Raw genomic sequence first — 12,523 nt, 5'->3', positions numbered from 1 at the left:
GATATTTACCCACTTGTTCGAGGATTTCCAAGCAGGACGTCTAATTTTTCCAGGTTTTGAGTTTCCCGGAAAACGGGAAAAATATTTATTTATTCCCGGAATGTTTTTAGTTTTTGAAAAAGTAATAAAATCTATGTTTTCTTTATATTTGTTATGTTTTTCAAGCTTTAAATTACTATTAATATCAATCTAAACAAGGATAGCAGTTTTTAGATAGCTTAACATTCCAACGCCCAAGGCTCCAAAAAAGTTGGAACGGTAACTTCAACTCGCTGGTTCTCGGGCATTACTCAACCAATCGGGACGATTCTTGTTTCCAGTGATTTGTAAGAATGTCTAGATGATCCTAAAATTGTGCAGAACTTAATTCGATCAAATCTGTAATTTTTGCGATCAAAAACATCGTTCTACCTTTTTTAAAAGGACTGCCACCGCGGAATTTTTGGCGATTTTTTTTTACATGCGAAAAAAAAAATGGAACGATGTTTTTGATCGCAGATTTGATCGAATTAAGTTCTGCACAATTTAAGGATCATCTAGACATTCTTACAAATCACTGAAAAGAAGAATCATCTTGATTGGTTGAGTTATGCCCGAGAACCAGCGAGTTGAAGTTACCGTTCCAACTTTTTTGGAGCCTTGGGCGTTGGAATGTTAAGCTATCTAAAAACTGCTATCCTTGTTTAGATTGATATTAATAGTAATTTAAAGCTTGAAAAACATAACAAATATAAAGAAAACATAGATTTTATTACTTTTTCAAAAACTGTTGGACATGCGTTGGGCGTTCCAGTGTTAAACAATTTTTTGCTGTTCTCTGTTGTGCTTTGATTTTTTTATGCACCACATTTCTAATTCAAATTAAATAAGTATCTTATAAATATTCATTTTTGATGCTTGAAAATTGGTTTAAGATGTCTAAAAACAAAAATGACAACAAATAAAATGGTACCAATTTATGTAAAATTTTAGAAAAGTTTAAACTTATTAATTGTAATACTAATGTAATTTCCAGGCCAAATTATGATTTTTGTTTAATTTCGGAAATTCCCCGTACAACATATAAAAATCCCGGGAATTTTGTGCCGGAAATTCCCGGGATGGACGTACTATTGCCTAGCACGTGGTTTTGTGCATTTGACAGCTGTCATTCGATCCAATTCTCAATAAGCTAGGCAGTAATTCCAAGTTATTTTTATAAATTTGAGCAATTCTGCGTGGTTTCTGGAAATCCCAAGTAATTCTGGGAAATCAAAGTAATTCATGACATATTGCCAGTAATCCTGGTAATTCCATTTAGACTGGTCAGTAATCCTTGATGCTGGAAACCCCTTGATAAAAAAGTTATGTTTGTTCTGAAAATTTCAAAATAAAAATGACTATAGTGCTATCCCATATGGGTCATTCCATCTGAAGCGGAACAGCATTTGAAAATTACCCTCTCCGATCCTGCTCAAATTTGGCACAGCTGTCAAAACATGCAAGAATCCCGAATTTCATCCAAATCGGACCACCCCCTCCATTTTTGTACCTCCCCAAAAAATCGACTTTTTGACGATTGTTGAGCAAACCTCCTAGATTCAAACAACGATAACTCATGAACCACAAATCTTAAAGGATCGGTCTTAGACTCAAATTCAAAGGAAATTGGACGTAGAATCCATTCCCGTGATCGAAATGTTGATTAATTTATTGTTTCTACCTGTATTGCGCAATTGAAAACTTTAAACGGCCGTATCTCAAAACACCCCAACTTATTTTTTTTTATTTGACCTCACCATCGTGTTCTCCGGCCAATTCTACATAAGAATCACTTATCGACAGAAATGAATATGTTTCGTTCCAGAGATATCGAATTTTAAAATTTTGTGTTTTCGAGATTACCTACATCAGCTTTATTCGCCGCATATGCTTGAAGCACACAGGCGGGCTGATCAATAATCAGTTCAACAAAAAATCAAATGTTTCTTGTCTCTGAGACGAGTATATGTGTTCCTAGTAGAATTTTGCCTGCTGAATCCGAATCCGGGTCCAGAATTGCTCCAAATGGTTCCAATTTTGAGATACACCCGTTTGAAATGTTAATTTAGGCCAAAATTAGCTACTTTGTCGGCTATTTTACAAAAGAACTATTGAATAAACAACTAAACCAATACAAAAATTCATAATTTAGCAGCAGATTTTTTGACCATATTTATCTATGGCTCAAAAGTTGGGGTTTTTTGTCCTCTAAAACATATAAAAATCTCGAAAATCAAAATATACGTTTTTTGGGAATTTCAGTTTTTGTGAAAAAAAAGTTAATAAAAAATTCGGCAATTTTTCCGTGTACCTATTTTTTTCTCAATAGTCTTCAAGAATACCTAAAACTTTGCCGAAGACGCCAAATTGATCAGAAAATTTACTCAAAAGTTCCAGCTGTTTAAATTTTTACGTACCATTTTTGTATGGACAGCTGCCAAAATTGTATGGAGACTTGCACGGGTGAACCAATGGCACAAAAAAGCTTTTTTGGTCATAGGGAAGGCCCCCACAAAGTTTGAGAAAAATAAAAAATTCAACAAATAAAAATGGTCGTTATCGGCCGATTTCAAAGAGAATTGCTCATAAAATAGTTTTTTTTTAAATCATCGAAAATACAATTTTTACTCAAAAACTTGATCTTTTCGAAAAAATCTAATGATGGGAATGGATTCAGCAGACAAAAATACATTAAAAATGATCAATTAGACTGACGAGACATCGACATTTAGTCATCTCAAAGTCATAATTTAGCATTAAATAGATTTTTTTTTAAATCATCGAAAATACAATTTTTACTCAAAAACTTGACCATTTCGAAAAAATCTAATGATGGGAATGGATTCAGCAGACAAAAATACATTAAAAATGATCAATTAGACTGACGAGACATCGACATTTAGTCATCTCAAAGTCATACTTTAGCATTAAATAAATTTTATTTTGAAAAAATCATCGAATATTCAATTTTCACTCAAAAAGCTGACCTTTTTGAAAAAAATCCAATGATGGGAATGGATTCAGCAGACAAAAAAACTTCAAAAATGATCAATTAGACTGACGAGACATCGACATTTAGTAATCTCTGAGTCATACTTTAGCATAAAATAGATTTTATTTTGAAAAAAATCATCGAAAATTCAATTTTTACTTAAAAAGCTGACCTTTTTGAAAAAATCTAATGATAGGAATGGATTCAGCCGACAAAATTACATGAAATATGATCAATTAGATTACCGAGACATACTTATTTAACGTTCTGCAAAGCATTTTTGATTTTTATTATTGCTATCCCACACAGTAAAAAATAATGTAAATTTGGAAGCTGTAATTTCGGAAGGTTGAATATTACCTCTTTTACGATGTAATTTTGCCTCAATTTAGACTGAAAAAGTGACATTACACCAGAAAAGTGGTCAAATTACACATTTCCAGAGGTAAAATTACACCTTTTTTCTGACATAAAAAATGTACCCCTTCCCAGATGTAATAATACCATGATTTGTTTTCTGTGCAGTATAATTTGGCTTGCATGCAAGTTGGAAAAACTTGAATGAGAACCAACTGAAAATATAATTTTAAAATGGCTTTAAATATGCGTAGAATCAATCAAATTTTAAAAACCAGGGGTGTTTCAGAAAGGAGAAAACGTGAACTATAAGATACATGTATTGGTTTAGTTGTTTATTCAATAGTTCTTTTGTAAAATAGTCGACAAAGTAGCTAATTTTGGCCTAAACTAACATTTCAAACGGGTGTATCTCAAAATTGGGACCATTTGGAGCAATTCTGGACCCGGATTCGGATTCAGCAGGCAAAATTCTACAAGGAACACATATACGCGTCTCAGAGACAAAATCTTGTTGGACTGTGTAATGAATTTTGATCAAACTTGACACTTTTTATTAACTTAAACTCTAACTTACATACACCCAGAACCTGGGCATCGACATACGAGAGAATAAAGAGCACGATTCGGTAGTAAAATGGTACTGTGTGCGGACTGAGAGGATCAATCCCGAAATAACCGAGAGTACTTTACTCATGGGTTCATCTTCAAAAAAAGTTCATCTATCAAAAAAAAAGTACCGGTATCGAGACTCCAACCCAAGACCATCAGCATATTGAACCGTGCCTTTGCCGTATAGGCCACCAAGGTTCGGTGACAAAGTGGCGGTCATGTGTCCATATAAGCCACTTAATAGGATGAACTGTTCCAATGAACGAATGAACACGCGAGAGGACTATACTCTCGCAATATAGCACTTTCCTCACGTTTCTTTTCGTGAGGGCTATCCTCTCGTTCTTTAACTTTGGGTGTAGAATCAATTGAAAGTGAATACGTTTTGATAAACAAATATAATTAGTTAGTTTTTAAATAAAACATAAAAGTAACCTTCCCTATTGTCAATTTGACGAAATCATTTCAATTTGCTCACTATTAGCGCCAGGCGACGCCTGCGGCGCCATTTGATTTTGCTTTGACCGATTTTACGAAAAAAAAGTCAAACTTTGAAGGCAAAACATGTGCAAGGATCTGGCATACACTCTTGGTATGTTAAAATGAAACGCTTCAATGTCCAAAGTGCCACAGAATTATTTGTTTAAAACACTTTAAAATCCCATTTAAAACTCAAATGCAAAGCACTAGCTCCTGTAAAGTCCAAACAAGTTCACTTTTGAGATATGAGCTCAGTACGCCTACCGGAACAAGCCCCTGAATGTCCGCCAAAAAGCATATTTTGTTACATACTAGTACGCATGGTTGCTTAAAATGATTCCATACATTTTTTTCTAAAAACTTTGAATTTTATTTATTGGCAGGAAATTAACTAAAAATCAATTCTGTCGATTGGACCAAATTATAATATCTTGACAAATCTAAAGCGTTTACTGATATTAACTGCAAGAATGTCGAGTTGTTTTATTGTCATGAATTGCTTATCCTGCATTTGAAAGCTTTTCACTTGATCTTTCGATTGGTGAAATTGGCCCACAAATATGTGATTTGCATGGCTTTAATAAAAAAGAATCTTCAGCCCCGTTAAAAAGTGCAATGATATGCTTGGTAAACCAACTGTTATTACTTGAAATTTTCTAGAGAGTCCAGCTTCAACCGATCATTAGAGATGCAAAACACCCGATCACTTGTTGTTTGATTTTCCCATCGTCCCACCCACCCAACACAACATAACCGCAACACAACGCCCAGCTTTCATGCGTGACAAGCTTGGCCGAAAAGCTCCATCAATCACGCGCGCTTTTTGGTTCCACCTGAGCTGGTGAGACTTTTGCTGCTGCGGAATGTGCCGGATCGGATTCGATCCGTGTGTCTGTTTGTGTGTGTGTGTGCGCGATTTGTTTTCAAACAAAACTCTCAAAACCGTGGAAAAGAGGAAGAAAAACAGCGTTTTTTTTCCTTCTGCTTGGTTCCACCACCCTCACTACGAAGGTGTGAAATCGACACTCGGCGGCCAAGATTTTGTTTCATAATTTTTCCTTCATTGTGCAGATTTTCTTTCACGCACTTGAATTGACGCTGGGAGGGGGAGGGGTTCATGTTACACATGCTACCTTCAGAAGGTGCGCTATTGGTAATTTTACAACAGGTGACCTTAATTACCCACGGCGGCCAAAGCCACAGACATGCGGGCATGCCGTTTTATGAAGTGAACGTTTTTGGTCATTTGTTGGTGGATTTTATGGCGGACTCGTGCAAAAGTGCGCCCAAATAGGCGCCGTTAACGGCACTCTTTCCGTGTTGTGTGCAAGGTGGGAAAGTGTCGAGACTTTGGCAGAGAATAAATCACTTATTGGGCAGTGTTTACGACCAACATGTCATACTCAGTCAATGTGAACAGAAAAACTATTTGTAAACTACGACTATCTTGTCACATCTTCATCTTCTGATCGAAAAGACATAAGTTCGAAACAAGAGTATTTAATTCTGATATTATTTTAAATTTATCAAAATATATTTACATAATTTTGTTCTCAAGTCAAGCAGAAAAACATAAATATTGAATAAATTGAAAACCCTACATAAATAATTAAAAAAAAATAAAAAAAAACAATAACAAATTTGAATTTGATGTATTTGATGAATATAAAATACTTTGAAATAAGTTTGACTCAAGACTTTTCCTCAAACAAGTTTTTTTTTAGAATGGAAAAATTCAGGGCTGCGGAGTCGGGTTATATTTCAACCGACTCCGACTCCGACTCCGGCTCTGGCTTTCCACAAATTGTTGACTCCGGCTCTGACTCCGACTCCGGCCTACCAACTCTAGCCAACTCCGACTCCAGCTTTCCAAAATTGGTTGACTCCGGCTCCAACTCCGACTCCGATAGCTAATCTGTATTTCAAATATAAAAAACGCATTTTCAGCACAACAAATTTCTAAGTAAATTTGAATTTTGTTTTTTGAAAAATTGGAACATTTATAAACTACTTTAAATTTTCATTTATTTTTTTAAGTTAATAAGCTAGCTACACTAATTTTCAATTGTTTTTTTTTCAGCAAGTTTTCATTTACTGAAAATTTCAGTAATGCAGATTTCAGTAAATTTAGCTGAATTCAGTAATGAAAAATTGGTGTGCAGTAACTATCAAAGTTACCCTGGTTTTGAAATAAACAATTTTCAAAGTAACAATTTTTTAAAGCTTTTTTGAATTTATCTGAGAAGACGTACGTGTGTGATCCAGCTCAGTACACACTTTAAACATACAAATCATGAGAAAATTCTAATATTTGAAAAATAAATTAAATTATATCAATTATATCACCCTGGTTTCAGGCATTTAAAAAAAATAGACTTGTTCAACGATTTTATTTAAGGATCAACAATTTAAGAGTTTTGTAGAGAAATTGTAAACATTGGGGTAATCGATATATCTAATAAATTCAATAACTCGTGTATGCAAAGTTGCATATGCGAAGCATAAGAGAGCCGGTTTAACTGTATTTCAAAATTAGTTGCAACTTATTTTCGATATTTTTTGTCAGCTTGAAATGTTTTCAGCACGACACTTTGATTTGTTTTTATTTACATACAAAATGAGCATGTTGCGTTCCAAGTAGAAGATTGATATAATAGTTGATAATGTTTAAAAAATATAATTATTTTTGTTAAATACTGATAGTGAGCTTTTCAATCACAATTAAAATGCTTCAAAAACATCATGGTATCTGATCTGATCTGATCTTGAACCAAAAAATAAATTAAACAAAAAAATGTCAACGCAATTCAATAAATAAATTTAAAATATACAAAGGGGAATTAAACTGAATCCTAACAAATATTGAAAGAGTTCGTAAATTAAATTAATTTTTTTTGACAACTCCGACTCCGGGTCTATCATAAATTTACGACTCCGGCTCCGACTCCGACTCCAGCTAATACAATTTAGCCGACTCCGACTCCAACTCCAGGTCCCCAAAAAGACCCGACGACTCCGCTTTGTAGAGCAATTCCAGCTCAAATTAGGATTTTTTCTGGTACTTTTGTACCCGACCCTCTCCGATTTCAATGAAACTTTGTAGACATGTTATCCTAGGCCTATATAAGTCATTTTTGTGTATATGGAGCCAATAGTACTCGAGAATAACATTTGAAAAGGGCGTAAGTTATTTAAATATTTTTGTATTTTACAATTCAAAAATTAATGTAAATCGAAGCCGTTGCATCGTATCAAAAAGTGGTCAAAAACAAACTTGTAGGAAATTGGACGGGCTTTCTGATAAAAATACACTGAAACAAAAATACACGCCACTTTTATGTCATTTTTCAATTTTTAAGTTAAAAAGTTAAATTTGAAGGTGATGTCACGATTCTTTTTCGCTCAAAATTTTTGAGGAAATACCTTAAGATGTTACCAAAAGACTGATGAAAAATGCAGGATGGTATGTCTCTCCTAAAAAAATACAAAAATCATTTACTAAAACTGTTTTTTTGAAAAGTGGTCTAAACGTCAAAATTTTTAAAAACCGGTAGTGGGAATCGATTCCCCAGATAATTTTACATAAAAGTCTTCATATTGACCATTGTCCTATGTCCAATCCTTGGGAAGATACAGCGGTTTTAAAAATAAAAATGTTGAAAAAACGGGATTTTTGGTGGTTTTTGGCATTTTCTATATGACAGACTTGGTTTTTCAGTCTCGTAAATATTTTTACCGGATAGCTCGTCCAATTTCCCATAAGTTTGCCTTTGACAGCTTTTAGATTTATATCGTTTTTATATTTACACCCAAAACTGGCAGCGCTAGTCCGAGAGAATGATGGTCTCGAGTCGAGAGAATAGTGGTACCATTCACGGACGCAGAGAACACAGCTCGAGATGGGCGATAGAACTATTCTCTCGAGGTTCATTTGCAAAAAAAGTTCATCCGTCAAACAAAAAACCAAAAGTGTCGACAACGGGAATCAAACCAGAGACCTTTGACAAACCAATCCAATGACTTAGCTGCCTCGGCCACCACAGCTTGGTGACCAAGGAGAAGTCAGAAGTCGATGTATGACACTTGTTGGAGATTTATTGATTCAACTAACGAATGAACTCATTTGTTATGATGGTGTGAGTTGGTACCATTATTCTATCGATTTTGGCACTGAGCCCTCAATAAATTTTGAGAGAACGATTATCTCGACTCTGAATTTTGGGTGTACGTAATCAAATTTACTATCCTGGTTTCTACCACACTGAAAAAAAATAATCTATTTTCAGTTATAAGCAATGTAATTAAGCTTATATCTGTAAGCCCTTACATCCAATTGAAATGCTGTCAAAAGCAAACTTATGGGAAATTGGACGAGCTTTCCGTTAAAAATATTTACGAGACTGAAAAACCAAGTCTGTCATATAGAAATTGTCCAAAACCACCAAAAATCCCGTTTTTTCAACATTTTTATTTTTAAACCGCTGTATCTTCCCAAGGATTGGACATAGGACAATGGTCAATGGTTTATAAATTTTGACGTTTAGACCACTTTTCAAAAACACAGTTTTAGTAAATGATGTTTGTATTTTTTTAGGAGAGACATACCAACAAGCTTCCCATGCGCCAGTGCCAACGCACACCGCGGGTTTGGTTTTCTAGCTTTGGTACGTGCCTGAACCCATTTGTGTATTGGTATCTTGGTACATCGTACCAGCGCACCACGACACTCTCGGCTCGCCCCATCGGTTTTGTGTCTGGCACTCACCCATGGCATGAACCCAGCGTGCCGTGGTACGTGTCGTGGTATTGAACCCGTTTTGTACCGCCAGCGCGTACCACGGCACGTTCCTCGGCTCGTAACGAGTGAAGCACCTTGGCTCATATACCGGGTTCATGCCATGGGTGAGTGCCAGACACAAAACCGACGCGGCGAACCGAGAGTGTCGTGGTGCGCTGGTACGATGAACCAAAATACCCTCGGTTCGTGTGAGTCGGGTACGGGTGTAAACCGAACAAAGCAGGCGCAAAGCAAACCCGAGGTACGAGTGTACCGCGTGTACCGCACGGTGCAGGGAAGCTTGCATACCAACCTGCATTTTTTGTCAGCCTTTTAGTAACATTTTAGGCTATTTCCTCAAAAATTTTGAACGAAAAAAAATCGTGACATCACCTTCAAATTTAAGTTTTAGACTTAAAAATCAAAAAATCAAAAAAAAAGATGTGGCGTGTATTTTTGTTTCAGTGTATTTTTTTCAGAAAGCCCGTCCGATTTCCTACAAGTTTGCCTTTGACCACTTTTTGATACGACGCAACGGCTTCGAGATACAGTAATTTTTAAATTACAGAACACAAAAATATTTAAATACCTTACGCCCTTCTCAAATGTTATTCTCGAGTACTATTTGCTCCATATGCACAAAAATGACTTATATAGGCCTAGGATAACATGTCTACAAAGTTTCATTGAAATCGGAGAGGGTCGGGTACAAAAGTATCAGAAAAATTCCTGATTTGAGCTGGAATTGCTCTATAAGACTTTTCTGGACACTAGGTTAAAATATCTCAATGAGTCTTTTTAATTGGCGAATTTTCTGAGTGTTTTAGTAGTGCTTTGAATTCTCGTATTTGTTGTTTTGTTGTTGTTTTTTTGTTTTTAAATAAAGGACCATGTGAAAATAAATCAAACCTAATTGAATAAATAATTTTGAGCAATGAAACTTAGACGCGCCCTTTAGACTTTAATATTGGTTCCAAAGAAATTAAGCAAGCAAGTTACACCTGTTGAATAACCATCATCTTTCGCCTGACATTCAGCTCCAAATCAATAAGTCCATTTATCTGTCCAGCTCCGAGTTGTTTACTTCATCGTCCAGAAGAACCAAAGAACCGTCATTACTCTCCGTCTTCGAAGAAGCTATAAATTTGAATACAATCGACCGTTTGGTTGGTGTAGCAATCAGTGCGCCCTCCTGGGCCAATCCAATGCAACAATTGAAGAAGTTTGAATTGGCTAATAGATGACCAAACCATTTTACTTAGTTGCTAGCAAAAGCCCTTCATCACACGTTGTTCACATTGTGCAATCGAAACCTTGAAAATAATCCCGTTTTTCTTTCCACATTTTCCCTCCCGTAGATTGTCCCAACTGCGTCGAGGATTCGAGCGTCCCAAATCGGTGGACCATGCCCCTGCTGAAGCTGGGAGAGAAGCGGTACTATCTTAGCATTTTCTTCAAGGTGAGCCTCATTCCCGAGTGCAGTACAGTTTTCAATTGTGAATTCATACTTTTTCGAGTGAAAGGACCCCCAAAATATATTGGCTTAAACATCGACCCCCTCTCTTCCAGGCTAACTGGTTCAAAGCCCTGCAGTACTGCCGGTATCATGGAATGCAGCTCGCCAGCATCCAGTCCCAGGAGGAGAACGATCGTCTCGAGAAATACGTCAAGGATTATGGTAATTGTGTATATTTATTGAAAGTGACTTCTGAGTTGCATTGTATGGCTATACTAGGGAGCGATTATAGTGAGTCGCGTGCCGCGCGGTACAAGAATGTGCCACCCTTACACAATCTTATTGCAACGGCAATTAGTACTACTCCCATCAGGTGTTGGTAACTATGAATGGCTCGTGGATTCAATTAGCCGTTGTAACAATTTGTTAAATTGCACGCGAATGCGAGTTGAGTATTGTTTATGGTTCCTGTTGGACGTGAAATGCAATGGGAAGTTAATGGAGTTCACTCTAAGTGGAAGTGATTCAAGTTCTCATAACAAAAAACATGAGTTCATATAGTCCTATTGAGCCCAAAAAACATGAGTTCATATAGTCCTATATAGTCTTTGTGTGGGCTCTCCTCATATTCAAAATTGTGCATCATTGGATGATCCATGTAAGTCTCCTGACAATTTAGGCATTTTGTTTAACTTTTCAAGAATTTCCTTGATTGGTTTGGTCTCTTGGGCAAAGTTGTAGGTATCGATGAAGACTATTCAGACAAAAGGTACAAGCATGCACGGATACAAATTTGTGATTTCTAATTAATTTTTTTTGACAAAAGATTAATATCCCAAAATTCGTATTTTTTTTATTTTTTGCATTTTTTATATATTTTAAAGAACAAAACCCTGCATTTTTTGAGCCATTCAGAAGTATGGACCAAATTTTGCTAACGAGTTATAATTGTTTTAAATTGTGATTTTTGTTTAAAAAAATTAATCACATGATACAAAAAAATGCTGACCTAATTTTTTTAGTAAAATCGAATTGGCAATCGAGAAGTACTTACATTTTTATAACTAAATACATCGTTTTCAAAATATAGCCATTTATAGTTATTTTTTTCCGATAAAAATATTTTTTTCGAAAAGTTCAGAAAAGTTCCTACATTACTTATTTTCTCTAAGAAACATTGACGATTGGACCACTGGTTGCTGAGTTACAGCGGATAAAAGAAAAAGAAACTGGAAAAATTAAGTTTTGCTAAGTCTGACCCTCTTCCCCCTTTATTTTCTAATGTCGATATCTCAGCAACTAAAGGTCCGATTTTCTATTTTTAAAAATGACACATTCGTAAAATTTTCCGATCCATTCAATAATTTTTTTTCAAATATTTCGAATCAAGACTAACATTTCAAAAGGTCCAAACATTCAATATTTACCCTTATAAAATGTTATTCTTGATTAATTTCTTTCAAAAATAATATTTGAGAACTTTAATTTTTCTGTTTCTTTTTCTTTTATCCACTAGATCTCAGCAGCCAGTGTACAAAGCTTGCTGAGTTTTATATCTAGTTAGCATAAGAGAGCACAGAGGCATCTTCTCAGACAAAATTGTAGGAATTTTTTTGAACTTTTCGAAAAAAAAAAAAACTTTCAAGAACACTATTTTAAAAAATAAAAAAAAAAGGAATTTATCGGACAAAATTTAACATTGAACGACTAAATTTTGAAAACTATGTACATTATCAAAGAAATTGTAACGAAGTTTTTGATTGCAAATTCGATTTTACATAAAAAAATGAAATTAAATAATTTTTAGTACAACATTTTTTTTTACAAA

At 35.1% G+C, this 12,523-nt stretch overlaps 1 protein-coding gene across 1 annotated transcript in view; it reads left to right on the top strand.

The window, feature by feature from the left end:
- Positions 1-12,523, top strand: part of LOC6031300 (C-type lectin domain family 4 member F) — a 106,717-nt gene that overhangs the window by 91,614 nt on the left and 2,580 nt on the right. Inside the window, 2 exon segments of the mRNA XM_038258851.1 lie at positions 10,598-10,698; positions 10,809-10,917. Of these exon segments, the coding sequence (XP_038114779.1) occupies positions 10,598-10,698; positions 10,809-10,917 (210 nt within the window).

Source organism: Culex quinquefasciatus, chromosome 3, assembly GCF_015732765.1.
Source record: "Culex quinquefasciatus strain JHB chromosome 3, VPISU_Cqui_1.0_pri_paternal, whole genome shotgun sequence".
In the NCBI taxonomy this organism is placed as follows: domain Eukaryota; kingdom Metazoa; phylum Arthropoda; class Insecta; order Diptera; family Culicidae; genus Culex; species Culex quinquefasciatus.
Note: the sequence above shows the minus strand (reverse complement) of the source record. Positions and strands in the feature narration are given on the sequence as shown.